This window comes from Oreochromis niloticus, linkage group LG2 (assembly GCF_001858045.2).
Source record: "Oreochromis niloticus isolate F11D_XX linkage group LG2, O_niloticus_UMD_NMBU, whole genome shotgun sequence".
NCBI lineage: Eukaryota > Metazoa > Chordata > Actinopteri > Cichliformes > Cichlidae > Oreochromis > Oreochromis niloticus.
The window spans coordinates 25,305,807-25,332,025 of NC_031966.2; the positions used below are offsets into that span (position 1 = coordinate 25,305,807).

A 26,219-nucleotide genomic window follows, 5' to 3' on the forward strand; every position below is an offset into this window, starting at 1 on the left:
TTAATTGATTTTTCCTTTCATCACATCTTATCAGCAAGTAATATGAAGAAAGTCATACAAATACTAATTACAAATTAGGCCTGCTCTGTGAAGTAGACTGCATTTAGAGCCTGTCTGACATTAGATTTTTGAGACTGACAAAAATACAAATATTTGGTCATTTAAAAATCAGATTTTTTTTCATTTAGATGCACAAAATCTAAACTCCTTTCCCTAATGTTTGCTATGTGCAGTCATTTATGAGTCCCTATTAAGAGACCATAAGGAAACCATTTAAATATAATCTTGTTTATGTCGTGGATTACATGTTTACGCTCCGCCCGACTCTGCTCCAATCAGCTGTTTGTTGTTGTGTTCGTGTCCGATGCCGACAGAGCAGAAACTTGGCCAACATTTCAGTCAAGCTCTAATTTCATTGAAAAGGAGCATTTTATTCTCCGCAGACTACACATGACAAAAAGTGTATTCGCTTCGTTTGCTATATGATTACTTACAGTCACTTCATGTTGCACAACTTAAGTCTTCCTTAGAAATACAAAACAGCGCGTGGGTGTTAGCGAGAAAAGTTGACACTAACACAGACTGTGTGGTTTGACATCACTGTTTTTTCCATTCATGTGTGCAAACTATACGTTACATCTGTGATCATATTTAGTAGTTTTAAAAATCTAATAAAAAACAAATCAGCTGATTTTCTTTGACCATTCGTTCATTCTGGCTTTTTTTCCCCGCATCATTTGCAGTTAAATTACCCCGAGGCTGTAGTGTAGATAACAATTATTGCAATGCTTACCTATCTAATTGTATTTATTTTTCTTTGTAATATAGCTTATCAGCACCTAATATGCAGAAAACAAACAAGAACACATGCAGGTGCAATTTCCTTTTCCATATATCAGGTGTGCTTTATGAAAGAGACCGCAAGTAATAAACAGGATTTTTATGATTTCCCTAACAGTTGTTAGATGTAGTTATTTATGAGTCTTTATTAATATGAGAAAACAATATTGATATATTGGTAAATGGCTAATATCAGCCACTATATCAGTTGAAATATTTTTATTTCATTTAAAAAAGAACTATTTTATTCTGCACAGACTACACATGACCAAAATCATATCATATCATGTTTGCTATACGGAAAATTCTACAGTGTGCAAAACTGTGGAGACATGCTACTCGTGTTCGCGATCATGTGAACCATGTAGAGTTTTAACTGTAAACAACACAGAGTTGTTAATCACAAATAATCCAAATAAACTTTGTAGGGCAACATGAAAAAAGTAGCCAAAGCTAATTACAGATGCAGAGCAGATGTAAGTCCATTGTTGTACAGCTGGAGTCTAATTAGAAGCAATGCATCTGCGTCTGTAGTGGACTTCTGAAATGTGTATGTAACAAACTCGCTGACATTCATCAAGGAAAGGCCAAAACAGGACAACGACATCAATCATGCAGTGTATTGGTTGCTTTCTCTTTTCTCCTTGTGGTAAATTGCACCAGGAAACCATGACCTGCCTAAAATTTCTGTACCACCACCCATTTCTCTACATCTCTAGATATTCTGTACATGGCTCAGAAATGGTGATTAAAACCATAACACCTTAGAAGAAAAAAAAAGCTGGCCTTGGGCAAACACAAACATCTAGGGATTTACTGATATAGAGGAGAGAGCATGAGAGAAACACAGAGGGAGAAGGAGGCTGGGGAATGCATATCTAGATTAAAACAAAGCAGAGAAATAAGACACTGAGGAAGAAAAGAGAAGAAGGCCAGATTGCAGAATAAAGAAAAACATTGATACAGAGAACATAAGAGAGACAGAAGACACTGCCGTGGGACTGAATGATATTGAACCAGGCAGGTCTTTCCAACTCTGCGAATCCCATCTCCTTAGAGACGGTGGAGCCAGATGGACAGGGCAGAAGGTGTGAGTGAGAGAGGGGAGAGAAAGGGGGGAGGCAGAAGGAGTGTGGTGTTGTCCTAACCTTGAAGAAGCCAATGATGCCTACTCCATATTCCACACAGTATTTGTCCAGCAGCTCTCGGTTCCAGGCGTCCAAGTTAACATACTTGAGAATGTTCTCATAAATAACAAGTGTAAAACGCCCCTTTTCTTTGTCCGTCAGTGTGGGCATGTCCCCTTTGCCAGGAGAGATTTCAGTCCGGTACCTGAACCGGCCAGACTCCAAAATGGCCACGATCTCCTGCCCCAGTTGAGAATATTGACTTTCCACAAACACCAGGACAACAGGTTCTGTCCTTGCCCCTCCGGGATCTGCCCCGGGGCCCCCTGAGACAGGCCGCAAAGGCAGCAGTCGGGATGGAGTGACCCTTGGGTCATCGGTGTCGGCGGATGCTCCCTCGGCTCCGGACACACCCCTCCTGACGGCTCCAGCTCCCGCTTGGCGCCATATAGGATGTAGGCTGAGATGAAGACGCTGACGGTACAGAAGAGGAAGAGAAGTATCAGCGAGGTCTGCAGGGGGAGGAGACGGACCTGCCGACGGAGGCGGGTCACACATCCCAGCATCGTCTCACGCCACACCGCTCTGCCGCGCCGGCTCAGCAGCACACCTTGGGGGACAGTCTCTCTCTCGGTGTGGGTAGAGGACAGCGAGCAGGGGATTCTCAGAGCAAGGTCAGCCTTGTTATGGAGCTAAATACAAGAAGCATTAAGATAGCAGCTGCAGGAGCTACTGGAGAAAGAAATGAGGCGGTTTTGGCTCTCCCTCATATTGCAGCACTGCTTATGTCACCATGGCAAACAAATAAGGGGCCTTGGACTGCTGGTACACACTTATGCCTCGCGGGGAGAGCTGGCAGGCCGAGTCACTGGTGGAGAAAGATGATGGAAGACTCCATCACCTGTCCATCATGTAAAACTGTCAAGCATGTCCTGGCTCGATTTTGCTCCACACTTTTGATTGGAGAATAATCTCTTGAGGAAACAAAGGCCACGCAGGTCATCTCAACAGCATTCCCCCAGGATTAAATCTCCTGACCTAGAAAAACGGCAAGACAGAAGGAAATAGCGTTAAAATCTAACAGCACAAGCATCAGCTCCTATAGAACAAACAGCATATCACGTTCTTTTGTTGAGTGGGATTAGCCGTGTGTGGGAGATGTTGCATACTGGCAGTGCCAGCACTCCAAAAGTTCGCTCCAAAGTAGTCCTTGCATTCACCTACACAAAGTAAGAGCTGCCAGTTTTCCCCTACACACACGCACACACACGCCTAACCCCTGTGTGTGCAAACATAACACACACAGACCCACACACACACACACAAATCACCCACTCACGCAGCCTCCACACAATCAATAGGCAGAATTTGAGTGACAAAGCTTCAGGGTGAGCCAATTCCCAGTTCAGCTCAGAATTGTGTGACTGCGTGCAAGTGAAGCCATCACCCATGGGGACATTCGCCTTCTATTTCTCTCAAATCCGCACAGTATCGGAACCAAAACGGAGAGAAGAAAGGAAAAACAAGCCGATGGAAGGGAAGCGATCCAAGAGCAGAGGAGTGGATGGGAGTGACAGACAGACCTGGCAACAAAAGGATCCTTTACTCTTGGAGAAAATCCCTTATCACACTCTATATACATTTCCATACCCTCAGCAGACCTAAGATAATATACCAGCCCTTTAGGCAACCTCCATCAAGCCAAGTGTGAAAAGTAAAGCATCCAGCATGAGAATGGTGTGAGCGAGTCACTTACAAAAACATCATTTCTCCATTAAGACTCCTGGTGGAGAAATGAGATGGAGCATCATTACCTTTGCATGGAAAATGGTCTGACCATTAAGCTGGAGAGCTATTGCAGCGTGCACACATCCCTGTGTAAAAACCATAGATGCTGCATTAGAGACACATACCCCTCAACCCGGAGACATTAAACAGTGACCACGAAACCCAGCGAGACACAAAGCGGACATAAAATAGATGTAATAATGCCATTAAAGGGTTTATTGGTAACCCGATAAACCTAGGTTTAATTAAAGGTAAGCAGTAACGTCAAAAATACACAAGTGGCCGCGCTGAGCTAGACTCAAACAGAATTCCAAAGTGGAGAAAATCAAGTGCATCCGGTGTCCTTTTAATGAGAATCAAGGTCAGCACTCTGGCAAGTGTCTCTGCCCCGGCTATCCTTCCAGCTAAGCTTAACAGGATGCCTTAAATCTGCCTCCTGCAAGAGCTGTGGAAGAAATCGCACTTCTTTTTTCTCTGAGTCGTGTCCAACTTCTCCCTTCATGGGGATGCAGAGACTAATGTAAAGAGAGGCCGTGAAAAAAAACAGTGGGTGTTCAGAGAATATATCACAGCGGCGCAGACAAAAACCAACAGAGCTGGTTGCTTGAAGATCCCCGGGTACCTTGTTTGTTCCTTTCTTATGGAGCCAGGGTTCGTGCCACAGCATATCAAAGTATGATTAGCCACAGGAAGTGACTCCTGATGGAAACAGTGAAGCAGAGGACATGACCGGGGTGACAACTATTACCACTGTAAAGAAGCACAGTTTTCTTTTTTAGGTTTCTCAGCCGCTTCAAAAATCTACATGGCTCCAATAATGAGGACCAGAATATTATTCAATAAACATTCACTTGATCTCAAAATTATATCACGGTGATGGTGTTATGGTTTTATGGTCATGGGTTTGTTTTCCCAGCATTTGAGTTTTTGGACTTTCTAGTTTTGTTTATTTAATTGATATATATTGAGATCTCAGGGTTGTGTGAGGTTTAGATTATGTCTTGTATTCCTTCTCCTGGCGAATTTAGTCTCTACCTCCCTTACTCTTTTCCTCCCTCCCGTGTCAAGCCTCTTGCACTTAGTTCATTCATGTATCGTGTAGGATGTTTTCCTGTTTAGTCGTCAGTTCCTGTTTTACGTTGAGAGTTTGTGGTCCTGGTGCTTTGTTTTTACTTTTGCTTCTTTTGACTCGTTCACTGTGATTTGGTGTAACGGTGTCTTATTCTCCGCAGCTGTTTCCACTTCCCTCATCACCCTCCTGTGTAGATATACTTGCTGTCCCCTCTTGTCCTCTGGTGTAGTATCTTCTCACCTCACCGCAGTGAGTTCCTAGTTTCACATTTCAGGGCGTTTATAGTTTTCTTACTTTTAAATGTTGTGTTTCATCCTTTGTACTATCGGACATTAAACAAAATAAGCAGCTCGCTCTAAGTTGTTCTGTTCACACGTGTCTGCGTTTGGGTCCGTGCGCTCTGCCTCTCCTCAACTGTCAAGCCGGTTTTGAACCTGTTACACTGGTAGGCATATCGCTCACTGTTCACTTCTTTAGGTACAGCTCTTCAAACACTCCTTAACATAAATATCTAATCAGCATGGAGGCATTATTGAGATGACCTGCTGAAGTTCAAACTTAGCAATGAAATGGAGAAGAAAGGTGATTTAAGTTACTTTAAATGTGGTGTGGTTGTTGGTGCCAGATTGGCTGGTCTGAGTATTTCAGAAACTGCTGATCTACTGGGAATTTCCCGCACAACCATCTCTAGAGTTTACAGAGAATATATCCAGTGAGTGGCAGCTCTCTGGGAGAAAAATGCCATGATGCCAGAGGTCAGAGGAGAATGGCCAGGCTGCTGTGAGCTGATAAGACGGGAACGGCAACTTAAATAACTGCTTGTTACAACAAAGGTATGCAGAGGAAGATCTATGAATACACAACACATCCAACCTTGAAGCAGATGGGCCACAGCAGCAGAAGACCATAACGTGTATCAATCATATCAGACAAGAACAGAAAAAAATGAGTCTTGATTTCTGCAGCAACATTCAGATTGTGGGGTCAGAATTTGGGAAAAACAACATAAAAGCACAGATATATGCCTTGTATTGGTTCAGGCTCCTGATTGCGGTAAAAGTGTGGGATCATTTTCTTGGCAGTATTGTTGCCAACCATGTCCTTCTCTTTATGCATAGCGTAGCAGTCTACTTATGGCTGCTTTAAGCAAGATAAGACACCATGCCACAAAGTTCAAATCATCTCAAACTGCTTTCTTGAACATGGCAATGAGTTCACTGTACTCAAATGACCTCTACAATCACCAGATTGTCAATCCAATAAAGCACCTCTGGGATGTGGAGGAATCTACATTACATGATTCATATCACGGACGTGCAGCTGACAATTCTGCAGCAGCTGTGTGATGCTGTCATGTCAATATGGACCAAAATCTCTGAGGGGTGCTTCCAGTTTTAAAGACAAAAGGGGGTCCAACGTGTACGTAATGAACTGGCCGGTGAGCGTATGTCAGCAGATATGCAGGAAGAAACATTGAAATACACAAGAATATTTGTGATTAGAGCCACAACAATGCAGATTTAACAACAAAGTAACACATTTATAGTGGTCTATTTAGAATATGGACACTAAAAATAGATTTTGTTCTGACAAATAGTCAAATGCCAAAAGATTTGTTTTTAAAACAGGAAGAAACAGAAGAGAGCAACAAATTAATCCTAACCAGTTTGGTGTTTTGGTTGAACGCTAATGAGTAAAATGTTTTCTCCCCGATTGATTAACCTTCTAATTATGTATATATTTTCAGATTTCTCTATTTCCAGCCATAGTGCCCTGCCGCACTTGGAGCTATGTTAAAGTCAATTCCTGTTAATGTGTAATCAGACTGAAGACATGCTATCTTTGGCCGTGTCTGCAGGGAGACAATAAGCACTGCTGTGACTCTAATGACACTGTTAACATGGCTTGGAAGCAGATCTAATGGCAACGCGGAAAGACTGCGCAGAGTCACAGGAAACCGCACTTCTTGCCCAAATCACAGTAGAGATGACCGCCTCCCAATGTTGACCTTCACACTGTGATGCAGTGAGCTACAGCTGAAGAAAGGACGAAAGGAGAAAGAAAGCGAAGGCCTGAGAGGCGGAGTGAGAGAAGCAGACACAAACAAAGGGAAATCTCAAGGCCTTGAGTGCGAAGCAGTGAGGTCAGACCCGTTAAATAGAGAGTACAATACATTAGACCATGATGGGGCTGAAGATAAAGCACCTAAACCGAATAATGGCTAATGGATCTCAAAATGTCTGCATGCCCATCTCACCTAATGTGCTACGTATACCTTGGAAGAGGCCGAGATAGAGCTGGAAACGTGTCTGTGCTTCTTTCTTCAAAATAATAGATTCAAAAATGCAGAGGGAGAAAGCAAGGGGGACATGAATATTTCATGCTTTGCAGAAGCTGATGAGAGGTATAGCCAGCAGACATATTGGTAAGGTGAAGAGAAGCCAAAAGGTTCACAGACACCACAGTGTTCCAGTCTGCCAGAAAGTCAGAGGCCTAACTCATGCATAAAGGAGAGGCAGTAGGAGACTAACGCAGATCCCATAGCCAACCTTTTCATTCACGGTGATGGAAAGAGCTCAGACCAAATGTGAACTCGGTAATTGCACATGTGGACTAAAGCCTCCCTAAATAGAGGTGGCAGACCAGAGCAGTAAGAGGGGAAAAAAATGAAAGACAATAGCAAATGAAAGGACAAGTTGATCAACTCGTACAAGAGAAGAGAAATTAGCGAGAGATTCATCCCAAAGTATAACCATCAATCTCGACGCTTCGAAAACTACAATTAAAGCACTTTGCTCATTATTTTAGAGCGGCTGAAAGACACGAGGCGACAGAGTGAAATGTGGCCAGAAACAATAGCAGGTGACACCGGGGGCAGACTGATGCTTTTCCTCAGGGTGGGTGGTCACTTAAACCTGCTCGCTCTACATCGCTGGAAACAAGCCAGAGCCATACTGCTAGATTAATGAGAGACAAAGAGGAGCAGGGGGATGGAGGCTAGTCCTCAGCTGTAACAACTCTCTGGATAAACAACGCTACGGTCGACCATATGCGGCTTCACACGTCTTCCCCCCTTTTTTTGCCCCCACTCCCTCCCCGACACTGCTGCTGCACTTCTTTTAAAGTGTGAATACGACTAAGTGTCTGAGGGATTTGCGAGGACAGTCGGTACATTAACACCAACAAACCAGTGTCAGACTCCGCCGTAGGTGATCCCTTGGACAAATAAACTTTTAAAGGAGATTTAGGCCCTCCACATCCCCTCAGGACCCAACAGTTCCCCCTTTTCTTCCCCCCTGCTGTCCCCTCTCCAATCTGCCCCCTTTGCTCCTGTCAGACAGAAATAAACGATGACCCTCAGCGCTCAATCGCCACAGGACTTGGCAACTGCACGTTTCCCATGGAAACGCTGGAGTTAGGTTGCGTTCAGAGGCATGGAAACTGTGCCGAAGGAAAAACAGTGAGGGCGCTAATCCATAGGACCCTCATCGAAGGGCTGCTGGTGTGACCACACACGCAAACACACACACACACAAGACACTCCAACGGAAGATCGGCTTGTTTGCATTCAATCCTGGACAACACTGCAAGTATCGTGTTCAAACACTAACACTGAACTTGGTCTTGTGTTTGCAAGGCCTGAAATTTTTCAGCGGGGCATGCGTCAAGGTTAAATGGGTAAGAATGACGCTAGTGTAATCCATAATCTGTAATCCTGTTAATCTGCAAACAGCACCAAATGTGCTTATGGCAGCTCTGTTACTGTGTGAGACGCCTTGAAGGGATTAAGAAATGAGACACAATAGAGCCACTATGGTGAAGTTTTGACAGTATATGAGGAGGGAGGCTGGGATGGCAGCCATCTTTTTGATTTGAGAACTGAGATGTGCACGACGCTCGCTCAGAAGGCTCACTCAAAAGCCTGACATTTTCGAGACGCTGACTGTCCGCGGCTACAAGATGCCCAAGTCTCAAGCAGTAAATAGCAAAGCCGGAGCAAATTTCCACATTTGCATTCTGCCTCCTACCCTTTCTTGAGAGAGATTAAACTTCAAAAAGCAAGAATTTTTCACATTTCTTTTGAAGCACATCTAAAAGCAACAAACAGGCACATGAGAGCAGCAAGGACTCGCCTTCTTAAAGAGGTTACGTTTTAAAAAAGCAACAGTCACAGTTCTTTTTCCCCTTAAGCCAGCCTTGGCATTCATCAATATAAAATCAATCAATCTGAAATTTGAATTCCATTTTATGCATTCATTGTGGCTGCTGCGATTAAAGGCTTAGGCCGTGAAATAGTGTGGAGCGGAGCACCGTATCCTCGCTCGGGCTACCGCCTCTCACCCTTCAGCCAATCTGAATGCGCGAGCAGGCAGCTTCATTTTAGCTGCAAACATTTACACCGACACTTCCCTCTCCCTCCGTCTCATCAATTCATTTCATGCCACTGCGTGAAGGACAGAGGACTCGGGAGGGAAATGTAGTTTTGCCTTCTAATTCTCCAGAAAGTGCCTTTCAGACAATTTCCCCTTACCAAACCATGTGGCTGAATTATCACATCATTTTTCAGCACCTCAATTTACTGTCCCCAAGACTGAGGCAATTTCGCAGAAGAAAAATGCCTTTCCTCGGTTCGCCCATGCCCTTCCAATTACTTCTCAAGGCCCCACTCGACGACCTCGATCCCGGCGCTGTCATAATTGAAATGATTGCAATGCTATTCTTTGACATAGTAACGGGACAAAGAGGGAATTATCTTCAAATGCGCACGAGGTAGTGCAATCTTTACCTAGGAGCAATTATCGAGAGAATGGGAAGACGGTAACGGCAATCACATAGAAGCACTGCAGGACCCTGCCCTCAGACTTCTATATTTAAGAGATCACGTCAGATCCCGTCAACACACACATCATCGTCAAGGGAGACAACCTAAGCAGGCGTTGGCATAATGGCATGATTACACATTTATAATATGTGAGAATGATTAAGACCGAAATGAATAAGAAACAGGAGGAGCAGGGAATAAAATATACATGGCGCTCGTGAGTCATTTTCATCTTGGAGGCTCTCAAACCTGGCTGCCACCATCCTTTAGTTTTCCAGTGGGGATCTGAGAGCACAGGGAAGCGTAAAATGGATCACCTCACAGTGGAAAAAGTAGTGCGGAGTTGGGAGCCATGGGAAAACTGTGGCTGAGCGGAGAAGGATCATTAGGGAAGAGTCTAAGTGAGATGTGAAATGGTATCGCACCCCTGGGCAGCAGGATGGAGGGGCCGAGAGTGGAACCGGCATCCTCATCAATGGCCTCGATCGCTCCCACGGAACATGTGAAAAGCAGTACACACACGCGCACACACTCAAAACTCCACTCCTGTTGATAACTACCAGCAGCTCGGTGCCACAGTATATCTATTTATAGACGCTCCGTGTCCCATTTACATTCATAGGGGGACACTGGATCAGAAAAAGAATATGTATAAAAAGCTGAACGTGTATTAAGATGGACAGTCGAACCACAAACTCGATCGTACGATTTACACAGGGGACAAATTAACCGGATAATAATTGCATAATGAGACGACGGTCTGATTAAGCCAAAGTGAAGAAAATAATTGACATCATTCTGGAAACTGTGCATATGATTACTTCTTTAAGTGACACAGCAGACCATCAGAGACATTAGCTGCAGGGTAAAGCGATCCTACGGCGTCTGCCGTTGAAAATGCACATTAATTTCCTTCATTTGTCTTCCTTGATGCTCTGACATCATGGATATGGGTGTCCTGCAGGGTTGAAATTATACCCAGTGACATGTTTATGTGTGGAAATTACTGCAAAGGTGGTGAACAACCCGCACACCGGCAAAAAGTACACTTCAGAGAAAGAAGAAAAAGGCAAGCACACTCTATTGGATTTCTGAAGGTAGAAAATAGGCTTGTAGAGCCTCGGACAGCCAACGTGAGGCAGAGGGAGGTGGCGGGAGAGGGAGGAAGGGGTTGGTCATTTATCATTTTTGTCAGTCCTGGTAGAAAAGGGAGGTGGGCTGGGAAGGGGGGGCTTTCATATAAATTGAGTGTAGGTGGAATCAATGTGGCGTTGTTGGTGAAAGCAGGGAGGGGTGAGCCAGCCAGATCAATGCTGGTGGGAGTGCCTGTTTGTTCCCATTGTTTATCTACTGTCATCTCAGGATGCTAGTGAAGGACAAGGGAGCATGGCGGGCAGCCCGATGTCTCCATCGGGGACTGAAGATTCCTGACGGGTCTTTCTTTATGAAGACAATACACATCACTCAGAGGTGAAAGTCGCACTGTTCGCGAATAACGCACGTCTGCGTGAATGTGAGTGTGGGAGTTGGGGGTTCCTGAGTGGAAGGGGAACGTAGAGACAACAGCACTTAAGTGTCAGCGTGGTTTGATGCTGCAGGGTCTGCTGATCAAATGCCCATTCAGCTGAGAAAACCCTACGTAGCGCCCCGCAGAATGTCTGACTGAAGCACAACGGTTTTATTAGGACCTCCCCACCTGCAGCAGAACAGCAATAACAGATCTGCTGACCTGACATGAACCAGAGATGCTATCAAACGGCAACAACGCGCGTGATGGCTGCAGAAGAATAGAAAAGAAAGCGATCAAACTAATAACAGAATCCCCAGGCATGCTGTTACACGAGCCGTGGCACTCGCATAAACAATATAACTGTCTAATCTGCTCAATCTGAGGGGAAACAGAGGGAACGCAGCCGAGGTGAGCTTGCATCCCGGCCTGCAAAAAAAAAAAAAAAAAAAAAAAAAAACGGGGCAAGTACAATACCTGCTTATGAAATGATGATGAGCTAGATTCAAGAGCCTCCACCCTCCCACCCAAACCCTGGCCCAGTGAATTTCAGGTATTATGATTCCCAGGGGAGCTCTTCCTCTCTCTCATCTCCTTTCCTCTCCCTCTCCCTCACTTTTACACCTTCCCTCTTCCATCTTCCCATCTTTCATGTCCAGATAAGAACCGGCCCGCACTGATCTGTCTGTGATTCACGCAGCAGAAACGCGTTCCCATGGGAATATCGCAGCGCGGAAGAATAGCTGACACAAGAGATGAGATTCTGTTATGCTCCCCATATTTTTGCCTGCAAGATCAAACAGATATGATACCCCCCCCCACACACACACCCCCGTAAGAAAACGCACTCATAATCATCAGCTTGCTTTCAGCGCACAATCAAGAACAGCAGATAAATGGAGGAAAGTGGAAATTTGTCTACAGTATGTTTTACATAAACAAACAGCGCACACTTGACACATCCAACTGCAGAGAAACACTCAGCCTCGTGATTGGCTTATCGCAGTAACAATAACTACACACCCGATTGTAGGCCCAGTCGTGAATCTTATTACAAATCCTATGTGTTGCTTGAAACTGAGCCTGAGACTTTTTTTTTCTCTCCTCTCTCTCTCTCATTCCATCTTCCACAGCCGCGGTTTGAAAAAACACGACCGCAGTCAAGCTCAGCGATACTTCCAGCTTTTCCAACGTGGCAGCACGAGCCCCCACGAGTGTCTCCGCTGTTTTCTTAATTGAAAGAAGGAAAAAAAGGACCAAATGTAAGCAGTTCAATTGAATCCAATTCCACGACTTGTTTTTTGTATTAGCTCCATATGTCGATATTAATGTAAAGGCACTCATAATCGTTACATGTTTTGGATCAGGGAGAAAAAATCCAGCCAGTGTTACATACTAAATGGTAAGCAGCAGTGAAAATACTAAACATGTCTATATAAGCCATGCAGTGATTGAAAAACTTTAATTCATGGCCATCTTCAAAAACTGAGCATCTCTGATTTGAAGGACGCTACTTGGAGCCAAGCGAGAGGTCTGCAGCAGCTCTGAAGAACCTACAAGCTTTGATGGCTGAGAGATGAGAGACAATGTACAGTTGCCCGGGTGATTTACCAGCTAGTTTTCTGGTAGACTGAAAAAGAGAAAAATCACTGTTAAAAAAAACTGACGCCATCTCAGCTAGCGTTTGCCAGAAGGCATGTGGGAGAATTTGGAACAAAGCTGAAATAGTTTTTGGAATAGGGAGAAAAATGAGCTTTGCTTTTTTTTCTTCTATCACACTAAATGCTATGTTTGGTGTAAAACAAACAGTGTGATGTCATCATAACTCATCCTTTCACCACAAAGCCTGGTTCCTGCAGAATCACGCTTGGAGGGGCTTCCTTGCAGCATAATTTGGTAAAGGGTAAAATAAATTCAACAACAAACGAAGAAGAAAAAACTATGGGAATGTCTGTTATGAAACTAAAAAGAGAAGGTTTTGATTTCAGCAAGACATAAATCCACAGCTATGTTATTCTATTAAAGTGGCTAAGCCAGCTTCCAGACCTCCGTGCAATGCAGAATTAGTTGCAGGACTTCAAAACTTGCGGTAGCTGTGCAACTTACTGATCTGTTCACAGCTATATGTGCAATCCCAACATTAGCCTGTAACTGCTGACTGCAAACTTAAGATAAAAAATACTTAGCACTCAGTGTAGTTAAACCCTACTTATTTTTGTGAATCTGTTGATCTGTGTGAACAAAAGTGAGCAAGCATTTACGCAGCGCGTACCACACCTCTGCCTTGGCTTTAAGGCTCTACCTGCACCCTGTCACGCTTCCTTTCCCTTGCTCTGGTCTCATCCCGGAGGAGAGCGTGAGCCATGTGTGGGTGTCACAGAGCTGACAGGTCTATCTGGGCTCTGTCTACTGTGCTGGCTATTCCCATTTCCCCTCTTCACTGCCTACTCCACAGCTGCTGTGCATCCGACTGTGACACCACGCCTGCACGCGCACGCACACACACGAGGCATATCAGTTTACAAAAGGGGGAGGCTTGAGGCTACCCACGAGGTCAATCCCGGAACGCAAAACACCGTTAAAAATCAAAACTATATTTTAGCATCTGTTAGAGAAAAGAAGAGAGAATCAGAGGAAAGTAGACGTATGCAAGTGGGAAGAGAGACACTGCCAGACCTGTGGATTAAACAGCATCCTATATACATGCATATCTACTGTTTGACAGTTTAATAGAGTGTATATCCCTGTTTGTGTTCATGGGTGTGAAAGTGTGCACATTTCCGCATGAGTGCGTGGACGTTGATCGGCAGTGGGTTATGGGTTCTAGCACCCAATCGGAAAAGCAGACTGTCACATAGTGTGTTAGCCCTGTAAAAATCTAAAATCTGTCTCCTGCCACGGATCCATAATAAGGCCCAGCAGCTGCTCAAGTCAATGCGGTTCAAGCACACACCGTCACCATAAACCCTATGTAACACATTTCTCATTTGATACGCCTCTCAGCCGTGTGCTCTCCTGAGCACACAAGCAGCCTCTTGCACTGACACACGAGGATTTGCACGCGCAGATGGGCCGTTTTGTGTGTGTTCTTGCTAGCTGTGGCAGGTGTGGTGACGGAAGTGGGGGTAAGAAGGAGTAAGCTGATCCATCCGTGAAGACCCCACTTGTAGTCCCACTGCTATCCTATAGCTCCTAAAGGAAAACTTCCAATCAGCTGGGCAGATCAATACACCCAAGCTTCAGGATATGGTGCTCAAAAGCTAAGTAGAAGCACTTAAGGTGAGAGGAATCGTATTGATTACAAAGGGTTAATGTGACCATATGTTCTTAATACTTTCTTTTTCTGAATTAGAAACGTATGACTTGGTCAGCTGATTGATAAAAATTGGTAATGCTTTACTTTTCACTCTGTGGCCTTGTGTTTTGAAACTTAAAAGTACATCCATCCATCTACAGCCAGCCATGCATTCAGCTGTCATAGGTCGAGAGGCAGGGTACACCCTGGGTAGGTTGTCAATCTGTCTCTTAAATGTACAAATGAACAAAATTAAGCTGAATGAAAAAAAAAAATATATATATATATATATATACACACACACACACACACACACACACATATATATATATATATATATATATATATATATATATATATATATATATATATATATATATATATATATATATATATATATATACACATATATATATATTTATTTATTTATTTATTTATTTATTTTTTGGATTATGTATGTATGTATGTATGTAGCTCCTCAGTCACAGTGTAGCATTGACCACAATGAAACACTGCTAACTGAAGTAGATGACCAGAAAGGAAACTGGTAAATCTTTTATCTGCACTGCAAGTTCAAATACTGAGCACAATGAGGTTCAGGATGCCACGACATCTTTGCTCCAATATCAATTATTCAGCATTGCCTTTTCTAACCCTTTAATTATACATCAATGTTAAGATAACAAAGGCTAAGGACGCTCACTGTGTTTCTGCTTACAAAGACACTGCCAATGAAACCCGGATGGGGAAACTTTAGCCTTCAGTTAAGAGCTGAAGGAAGACGGAAGCAAAACGGCCTCCAGGATGCTTTTCCCTGCTGTCGAGCTGTCATTTACGACGTGTCCACCTCACCCACCGTGTGATCAGAGATCAAAGGGTTAAATGAAACTCTGGCCTATAGCCCTGTGCTTACATTATTCAGCAGCTTGTTACAACAGCCTGTTCACTGATCTCACACACAGGGAGACAGAGCTGGAAACTCCAGGGAGGGGAACACTGGGGACGAACAGGCAGATTTAACAAAAAAGGGATGACAGAGAGACCGTGAGGCTGGAGAGAAGAAAGAATAGAAAGAGGGGTGGACCTCAGGGATGGGTTTTTTTTTTGTAAAGGGTGAGCTGCGGTGAAAAAAGGAGGACTTATTAGGATGAAAAGAGGTATTGAGAAAAGGGGAAGGATGAGAAAGTGGTGAAAGATTGTGAGCACAGGTGGATGATCTGCCTGGGCTCACAAGGTTGCCAGGGGGAGAACTCCTGAATATGGATTTTTAACCTTTGCCCAGAATTTGTTAGCTTTGTGCTCGACGTCCATTTATGCACGTCTCAAATACAGTGAAACATAATGGTGATGGAAGGCATTCCGGGTTTTCCTGACCAAAACAAAACGTTCCAAATTCTTCCCCTTCTTTCACTTCTCATTCTCAATAATAGACAGCAGAGTTTTGTCTGGCTGGCAGTGTGTTCAAACAGATAACAGTATCCATTTGCTTTGGACTGCTCTGAAATAGTCCTCTCAGACGCGCACTTACACACGCGCAAAGCAACAAAGCAAAACAACATCCATCAGTTGAGCGCTGAACTGACAGTGACCATGTTTTGGGAGCGCCCTGTTTATAGTCCCAGACTTGCGCTGCTGCTCAGTGAGCGGTCTCCTTTGTTCATTAATTGATTGGCCTCCCCTGCTGGGCCCTCAGTAACTAGGTTACACAGATCCATGAAAAGAGGAGGACTGCCCCCCCCTCGGTGAAAGGCGGAGGATAGACAGACAACTCCGGGGCAGGAATCCGAGTGTTAATATAACTAATGGAGTGAGGACGACGGTAACTTTATTGAAATCACCCTCATCTAATTAGAGCGAGCAGCTGATGAGAGTGAAGAGGGACTGGAAGGAAGGCCGGATTCCATTATGCAAAGGGTGATGTCACCATCAATCGAAAGGGTGAGGCTGGGGGAAAGGTAAAGTGATGGCTGGGAGAAAGACGGAGAAAGCACTGACAGGACCTTTAACATCCTATCACTTTGCTCACTGCCATTTCTGCTCCTGACAAAAAGGAAGAGCGGCTTTCTCTAAAACAAAGAATTTTTGGGAAGAACGCATGGGTGATGTTTTGATTTCCCTCCCACATCATTTACTTTGACTAAAGCACCAGACTTTTGGTGGTGTTATTTGAAAACCTCTGTGGCAAGATGAAAATCTGCGCACGGTATACTGGCTTTGGGCTGGAAAGGCAGCTAAATGTTAACATTTTGCTTCTCTGTCCTGAGGTCAATGAATTAAAAAGGCACTGGAGAAGCATTCCTCTTTGGAGTTCCTTAGAATATTCACAGACTTTAAACAGAAAAAGGATGCGGTGCCAATAAGTTGCAGATTGCATTCCTGTAACTCACTCTGTATACTTTATACTGTCACACATAGAGGAAGAAATGTATTGGTGTGATCTCTGCTCATAAGTGGCTCATTCTGTGTAATATCCGCGCAAAAAAAATTATTTTTGGTATTTTGGTCAAAATATAAGCAAATCGACAGTTTAAGGTAGTTAAAAAAAGAAAAAAAGATGAAGGAAAAACTGTCACCCTGCTGTCAGCAGTACAAGCAGGCTGACCTCAGACCAGCCGCTATAGCCATCAACTAACCGCTAACAAATGTTTTTTGAAAAAACTCAGTCATAAGACACTAAAGTCTGGGCTGCTTAGCGCTAGCAGATTTCTTTTTAATTTTTTAACAGGGGAATAAAAGACAACTGAAATTGGACATTTCTTTACATAAAAACAACGTAAATGAAATAATGCACAGTTAAATAAAAACACCCCTGCACAAAAAAGGAAAAAAAAAGGACCGCCATGACCCAAATTTAGATTTAAAGAGGCGTGAAAACCTCCTCGCAAACAGTAAATGTCTCGCCCAGCCCCGTAACTCCTCCAATAACAGAGGCGGAGGCCTGCTGTGCCTTCCCCGCCTGTACGAGGCACGACAGCTGAACCAAATGAGGGTCTGCATCTACCCTGCATACCTCAGAGGATACAAGTTTCCACCACACAGTTTATCCCTCAGGTGACAGGCCTGAGCTCTCTCCACAAACGGAGAGGAGCGCAGACAGATGGGGTGGTGGGGAATGTGGCAAACACTGCCGCTATCAGCCTGATGAATATGGGCGCTGTGTTCGCTAGTGGCGGTCAATAACAGGGGGGGGGATAAGTGGTGTGGATGTCACTGGCAAAAGGTTGGAATCTAAAATAAAATCAAACCGGGCCTAAGGCAGCCTTTGAAATAAGGGCTCATCAGAGCATGACTCTACAGAAAAATTTTGCCAGCGTAGCGCTTCTCAACCCAAGTATTGCGTGACAGCTCGCAACATAATATTAATATATTATTTGATCCGCCCAGCCCCGAGCGATGCAGTCACAATGCATTATGAGCTTCAGAGGTTCAAGACCCTGAGCAGCAGAACAGTTGACCGCTTCTCACGAGAGACGACTTCCAGGTCACATGACTCCCATGCAGCGGAGAGGAGGTTAATATTACTGTCACTGGTAGCTGGAGGGAGAAAGATGGGGGGAAGAAGCAGAGAAAGGGAAATACAAAGCATGCTGCTGGTATTTCTTCAGACTCCAAATTACCTGCTTGGCAAATTGAAAGGAGAGGAAAAACATGTCCAACTTCTCCTCAGAGCTCCTCTAATGGTGTTGTCTTTAAAACCTTTATCACTAATTCATTGCTTCTGATTTCCCAGCAGCAAGGGTTGAAGCTTTGTCTTCTGTCTAATTGAGAGCCAGAGGCTTCAGGCTCTAATCAGTCAAAGGTACTAACAGCTTTTCTTGGACGAGGATGAAGTCAAACACGGAATTATTGTACCAGTGTGTGCAACTTCAAATTACTTTAGTTTCAAGCTCTCCAAAATGGTGATGTGGCAAGAGGTAAAAGTGTCAGGCTGTAACGAATGTTGGGGTTTGCTCCTTGTCAGGATGTGAATTCTATCACCGAGTGGCATTCAAAGAATGTGCCACACATTCAAGACATGAGTTCGGAGCAACTTTAAGCACACGTAATGAATAAAAACTTCCAAAACCAACCCTTCCCGCCCCTCTGTTTTTGCTAGATCTCACTACACCCCCACCTTTCCCCTCACTTATGGAAGAGTACACTAGTCTAATTAGCTGAGCCGTATCCCTTGATGACTCCGCCATTTCCTCTCACTGGGAAGATTAACCACCACAGCACTCCTATCAGCCTCCACATCAACACAATTAGGTGAAGAGTGAAATGTGAGGCATGTCGTCACATTTCCCCAGCTTCATTAGGGCACACGAAAGACAGCTTGACGACAGACAGACTGCTGCATCTGCAGACCAGGGAGGCTCTCGAGCAGGTATACTTAGCAACCCTATCGGCATGGGATGCGGTTAGAACTTGTCCTACATTTGACTGGCCAGATTTATTGTTGATAGCAGAGATTATACCAGGAGCTCAAAGGCCACTTAACAGCTGCTTTAAGTTTTCACCTGTGTTGCAGCTGATTAGAGCTCAGCAGTACCAGGATGTCAGCCCATTATTAAAATCTAGTCATGGGCTTAAAGGATATCATTTCCTCAAGAGGTCTATCGGTCGACCGGCCAGGGACAGGAGTCTTGTGGTCGGCCGGGAAGCCTCACGTATGTCCAATTACAAGCCGGTCCATTTCATGTATACAGCGGCACAAGCAAACAGTCATGCACACACTCAGAGCCACACACTAGCATATTGTTAGCATGGGAGCTCCTTGCCGTGAGTGAAGGCACAAAGTTTGCCAAAGTAAATAACTGGGAGACCACCATGAATCGTTAAACCTGGACAGACACTTAAATCACCCTCACCAAGCTGAAAACGCCCATTTTACAGAAGCTAACAGAGGCAAAGTGGCTAAAGATATTGAGAGCTAGCCAGCCTCAGTCCAGCAGCCTCGGTATGAGCAAACGATCAAAGGATTGCAAGGAAAATTACGGAGACGTATACAGCAGATGACTGTCCCTCCCCAAGCCTGGCTCAGGAGGCTTCTTCCTGTTAAGAGTTTTTCCTCCCCGCTGTTTCCAAGTACTCACTCGTGATTATTGAAGATTTCTTTCTAATACTGTAAAATCTTTACCCTATAATAAAGAGCCTTGAGCTAATTTTTATTATGAACTGGCAGTATATAAATAAACTGAATTGAACTGCACTGAAAGTCAGAATGTCTCTCTCTCGAGGAGAGGTCACATAAATGCATATTTTCAAATCAACTTCTGGTACTTCCTGATAACCTTCACAGGGCTGTCTCAATCTGGGATGCAATATTTTATATATATGTGAAGCTTTGTAGATGCTGAAGTAGTTTTTAGTGGTTTGCCAGATTATAGATTTAAAGGCACGCTTAAATAGCACAAGGCTGGAAAGTGCATCTGGTTTTACTCTATCAGGTTTGGGTAAAATCTGGAAAGATTCCTATCTGTCAAACCACCAAAACTGTTCCGGCATGCATGAGGATGATGATTTTTGTGTTGAATATTAAATCGAAGCATAATAAATCAATCACTGGCATCAACTAAGATAGTTGTCTCAAGAGGCCTAAAGTCAGGAAAGAGAAGCATTTATGCAGTCTGACAAGGAGCCTCCTAAAGACAATCCATTGTTTCAAACTGCTTCCAGATGCTCTCTTACTTTAAACTGTTGCATTTTCTGGCTATGATTTGTCATTCTTCCAGTCAATGCTGGGGCTTCCTGTTAGCCAAGCCACCACCCAAAGCATCTGCAGAGAGCAAGTGGACTTCAGGAACACTTGGGTGCGTTTGTATTTGCTTTTGTAATGAGACATGTTTCAATTAAATGCAACGAACACAACAACGCGAGTCTGAAACAAGAGGACAGGAACACCCCGTTCCCCACAGTCGACATGCTGTTAAACAGACAGCTTTATCAACACCAAGAAAACATTTTTTAGGAGAAAACTGACTATTTTGTCATTTCATGGCAGGTTCACTGTCAAAACAACATGAGGTTTAGAAACAAAAGTCGACAAATCAAAAAGAAACTTAACCTTTGTAATATTACTCCACAGCCAGCACGCTATACTACAAAATACAGCCAGTTCTACTAATGATACCATTAATTAAAGGCCCCATTTGTCATCCGAATGTAAACCAAGCCCATCATTTAAGCTCAAAACACTGAACGGGAGCCTACCATAATTCATTAACTAACAAGACACACAAAAATACACAAGGCAGCAATTCAATCTCACCATGTTTAGTGTGTACTAAAAGATTTGCTTTTCTTTGTCACGTGGTAGATGTTTGGGACACAATGAAAAGAGCTCTGAACTGTGAGGCTGCAGTGCAACACCACGTTTCAGATGTACTGACTTTATAATTGCAAGGTTAAGTATTTTGTGAATACCGATCCACACCAGGTGGCCAACACATACAGACCTTTTAGTAAAGAAAAGACCATCTGGATAAGAGGCTGGCCGTGAAGAACGCCACTAATAAATCACACAGAATCAGAATCTGAATTTCATACAGGGTGAAGACTGTTTAGTACTCTTCCAAGTTAATGCAATTACTCTAACTGCCACAATTATTTCACAATTTGAGGATAGCTTCAAGTTATCCTCAAACACCTTTCACTGCTGTTTTTGTTAAAGCAAAAATCCTCAGTTGTAGCTCAGTGGGCAAAGGATAGGAGTCAGTGGTTTGGCAAAGAATGAACAGCCCGCGGTAGACGCCAAAATAAAAATGCCACCCTTTCTTTCAGTGAATCAAAATTTGTTTTGAAATAAGAATAAATTCTGAATTGGAGTCAAATCGGTAGACTGCCAATGATTACCATCCTTATGTAACAGGCATTTTTGACTCTTTTGTAATGCTTTATGCACCAAGTAAGAAAAAAGCAGAAAGATGAAACAAAAATAACAGTTACTCACTGCTGTGATATTATCCTTTGAGTCACAAACAGTCTTTTGTTTTATTGAGGGCTCTAAAGTCAAGACGATTTATGAAGAGGTTGATTTTTATGGTTTTGTTTTGGTTTTTTTCACATTTCATGATGACCCAGGCACATGGTATTCTGGCAATATACAGTGACTAGCCACTTTGTTAGGTACACCTGCTCAACTGCTATCTAATCAGACAATCACATGACAGCAGCTCAGTGCATTCAGGCAAGTAGACGTGGTCAAGACCAGTGGTCTGCAACCAGTGGTCTGCAACCTTTTTTGAGCCACGTACCGGTTTATATCTGGCAATATTTTTTACGGACCAGCCTTTAAGGTGTCGCGAATAAATACAACAAAATAAAACCAGCACTGGCACCAAAAAAAAAAAAAAAAAAGATTTTTTCATGACACACGGGAAAAGACCCAGGGAAACCGAGTTAACGATTAAAAAAATAACGCTAAAAACCGATGAAAACCCTGAAAACCTTAAAGTTCATCCCCGAGCGTCAACCCTCGCGACCCGGTACCAAACGACTCGGGGGTTGGGGACTGCTCGTCAAGACAACTTGCTGAAGATCAAACTCAGCATTAGAATAGATATGAAACGTACTTTGGACAGACACCAACAACCATGCCAATTCACAAGCATTTCAGAAACCTCTGATATACGAGGGTTAAGGAAAACCCTCCAAAACAGATCAAAAGAATAACTGGTGCAACATAGCATCATGATATTTTGCGTATTGATACATCAAATATTGATGTTTTATTAAATAAATAAAAAATACTTCTGGGTTAGGGTAACCCCTAACCCTAACCCTCTTCTGTGCCACCATCCTGAGATAACATAAGCAGTGCAAACTGATTAATTACATTAAATTAAAATCCATCCAACACAAATAATTCCTTTTAATTCAGTCACACTAGGGGAAAATGGGACAGCAACCCGCTTGGACTAAAAAAATAATTTAAAAAAATATAAAAAGTGGATGTCTGGTTAAAAAAAAGAAAAAAATCTATTATATAGATTTTTTTCTCCACATTCTCTGGTTGATTGCAACTTGTGGTGATTGAACGATGGCCCAGAGCTTAAGGGTGTTGCACAATCATGACCATGTTTGATCGCAAAATGATTGCAGAGGTCGCCTGATAAGAGGCAACCATTCTGCATACAGTCACATATTGCAGATTGCCAACATGTTGCAATCAGTCTGAATGAGTCTTTGTCAATGAGCACAAATCGAGAGGACTCAACACAATTGGTTGTCAGCTGGTTGTATTCAGGTTGTAACGTATAAAACAGGAAGTTTGCTGAGCGCAAATATAACCCATCTTCAAATAACTGCTTCCAGCAGGATAACACACCACTTTACAAAGCTCAAATCATGTCAAACTGGTTTCTTGAACACAATGATGGGTTCACTGTACTCAAATAGTGTTATAGTCACTAGATCCCAATCCAATAGAGCACCTTTGGGATGTGGCAGAGCAGGAGATTAGCATCAAGGATGTGCAGCCAACAATTTTGGAGCAATTGTGTGATGCTGTTGTGTCAATATGGACCAAAATCTCTGAGGAAAGTTTCCAGCACCTTGTTGAATCTGTGTCATGAAGAAGTGAAGCAATTCTGAAAGAAAAAGGGGGTCCCAGCCTGGTAATAAAGCAGCCAGTGAGCATAAATAAGCAAAATTACCCTTGCACAATGTTTTTTTATGAAACCTTTGGACCACTGAAAAACTTTTTCCCTGCATGGAAAACAGTCAAGGACAAAAAGACCGAGACATCCTCATGATCAGACATGCTTCCAACTGACATAAGAGTACACAGAACATATGTGCGGCTTTCTGAAAACATCTGTAGGCTCAGAGAAGTCTGTCAGGCAGGCAGGGTAAACAACATGGTTACTAGCATCTCACACCCCCATGTTAGCCAGGCCTGTCAATCACATGAATCAAGCTAGTGGCTGCAATTCAAGTGGATGAAGGAAGTCCGAGACATGGTAGACACGAGCTACACCGCACGAACAAAAACATGGCAATTTATTTAAAAACGAAAACAGACACAGAAAGACAAATTTGAGTTTAAGGCTCAAAGAAAAAAAGAAAAAAAACACAACAAATGTGTAGCTAATTGAGATGTTCAGCTCAAAGAACTGCTGTGGTGGTAACTTGAGCAGCAGATTCAAAAACATGTAACAGAGGAAGAAAGAAAAAGGGAAATCTGCCACTGAACAGGACGGGACAGAAAAGAGCAGAGAAGCGAAAACATGCAAAGGGAGGAAGACGAGCGCATCAGAACAGAGGAAATCTAACAAAAGACAACAGAACACAGTCGGAACACAGCGAAGCCGAGCACAACACACCAGAACAGGCTGTAATTGTGTTGTGCGGGACTGACCCCAGCGCATCCCAGCAGGCACTGCATGATGAATGGGCCTGGCGATGACTACATCCCACTCCCCCCCCTCCTCCTTCTCACATGCTCTTTTCTCTCCCTCTCTTCTCTGTCGCCACCGTTAGCCCTTCTTCTGTCCCTCCCTTCCCCAAAACCGCACTCTATTCAGCTCCTGCCATCCCACAAGATTAATTTGCATTCAGTGCACTTAGTCCTCGTATTGTGCTCTGACACAATGACATATTACAGTGCACAGCACACCTATTAAACATATAGTCTAGCTTGAGGGACGATGCTTTTTTTTTTCCTGCTCGATGGTTATGATAAAGTACAAATGTGTGCAAGCAAGAACCGCAAGGGTAGAGCTTGATTGGTTACAAACACAGAGAGGCTCTGACACTCGAGTCACAGCGGAATCATTACAGGAACAGTTAGATAACCTCGATTAATGATTCACTAGACCCAAACTAATAAACTGGGTCAGATTGTGTTAGCGGAGGTAGCGAGAGCAGAGAGACCTTCAGGTTAGGCCGCGTGAGAGCGAACACCAGCAGTAAGAGCGAACTAAAAAAGGAAAATTAAAGAGAGAGAAAGAGAAAAAAAGTGATAGAGGTGTTGGTGTTACTCCATCGTAGACCCTAAGGACAGAGACAGTAATGCATGGGAAATGGGCTTTTTCCTCTAGCTTTCCAAGCTGCTGTTCCTCCTGCTGCTGTTCCATCCTAACAATGTCCTGGGAGAAAAAAAATAGGGATACAAAATTTAATTTGCTACACTTTCTCTAGCCATCACCCACTGTGCCCGGGGGCAAAAGAAATGGATTCTGGAATTTATAAAGATGAGTGAAATAAAGAAATAAAACAGGGCACTCAGGAGAAGGCATCAGAGACAATGGCACAGAGGGTGGCAGGGAGAAACGAGAGCAGAGTTGGAGGGAAGCGGAGGGGCGGGCAAGAAACTGGGAGACTGTTATGTAGGCCAGACATTAACTCTATGGTTATCATAAACCAGCGCTGAGGCCTGGCCATCTGGAGACCACAGGGTTACTCAAACAATGAGATGAGGGTGGTGATAGCTGCCACTCCTGACGCTATCACGGCTAAACACGGAGGTGACTGAGGGGTTAACAAGTCATTACCTCACCCTGTTGCACTCCCAGGGGAGACACAGCATAGAGTTGTGGCAGCAGCGTATATATGTGTGTGTGTTTTCCTCAAAGCCTGAAGTGCACCTTTGGGCTAGCACTCAACAAAGGGAAGCTCAGCAAAGTGACGTCAGTACGGGGATGAAGCCTGCGTGCAGGAAGAAAATGGGAAACAAGGGCGTGGAAGATGGCGAATGGAGAGGTTTTGGACCATATAGTGGAGTCACATTACTCCCCTGCAGCTCTGCTCTACCTGTCACATAAGCACTTTGAGGACTCAACACAAAAGCCTGTGCCTTCACAACTTCAAATGCCTGCTTTGCTGGGGCAGATCAGAGGCATTGGAGGGATAAAGGAAAGAATAAAGGTGGACATAGGAATGTGAAAAAAAAGTGCCAGGCTTGCTCAATGTATATTCACAGGATCCCAGTCATGAATATCATTATCAGATTCTTGACTCTATTTTATCCACTACTCAGTCCCACAGTTGAGGGGGGAAAAAAAGGAAGGGGGGAGGTTCCATCTCGGCCCACTGAGAGCCAATGAGCTCGGTCAAGCTGCAGCAGAGAGTTGGAGGCCATTACTAAGAGAAAACAAACACAGACCTCTGGCCGGGCACATACAGCCCGGCCCAGACACCTGTGTCCCATTCACCAAACATATCCGGGCACTTAACACTCCACAGAGGGGGTATGGTTGTGTTTGTGTTTTCAGGCTTACACACCCCACTAAAGTTCCTTCAGTTTGGTTTCTTTACCCAAACAAGCCTCCCAGCCTCTCTGCAAGGACCGAACGCTCGCTGCCGTACGCTCTCCGCTGAGAGCGGCCAGCCATTACGCCACCTGACTGTCACAACTGACCCCACTCTAAGCTGCACCCTTTGAATAAAAACTGGCCAAAAACCTGGCAAAACAAAGCTCATTCATCCTGCTGTCATTTGCAGTCTCCAGCCGTCCTTCTGTCTAGGTACCCCAGCTGTGTCTGGACCAACCTCCTCCAACACCTGTCCTGCACAGACAGGGACAGCTACATACACACAGACACACGCATATCTCTCTGCCACCCAGGATGAATGAGAGACAGCAGGCTAGGCAGACGTGGCACCGCCTCGGATCAGTGGAGGGGTACACGTGGAGCTGCCAGAAGCTAAACCTGGGGTCGGCACCGTCACAATTCTTTCCACCTCAGCAATTCAAAATGGAAAAGAGGCGTGTCATCAGCTGCGGTCACTTTGTAGCGCTGTATTCTCAGTGTCTCGGTATGATTTTATGAACTGATATGGAGATG

General features: G+C 44.0%; 1 protein-coding gene and 1 long non-coding RNA gene across 3 annotated transcripts in view; one reads left to right on the forward strand and one right to left on the reverse strand.

The window, feature by feature from the left end:
* ndst1a (N-deacetylase/N-sulfotransferase (heparan glucosaminyl) 1a) overlaps window positions 1–26,219 on the reverse strand; it is a 46,041-nt gene that overhangs the window by 12,915 nt on the left and 6,907 nt on the right. The window contains 2 exon segments of the mRNA XM_005467773.4: window positions 1,989–2,375; window positions 2,378–3,005. Of these exon segments, the coding sequence (XP_005467830.2) occupies window positions 1,989–2,375; window positions 2,378–2,533 (543 nt within the window). The 5' untranslated portion in view covers window positions 2,534–3,005.
* LOC102078372 (uncharacterized) lies at window positions 5,505–13,800 on the forward strand. 2 transcript variants are annotated; one of them, XR_003213188.1, is made up of 4 exons: window positions 5,505–5,660; window positions 6,075–12,418; window positions 12,524–12,558; window positions 12,663–13,800. It is a non-coding gene; the product is annotated as an uncharacterized LOC102078372 (long non-coding RNA). The 2 variants fall into 2 exon arrangements; XR_003213187.1 differs by having other exon boundaries at window positions 5,505–12,418.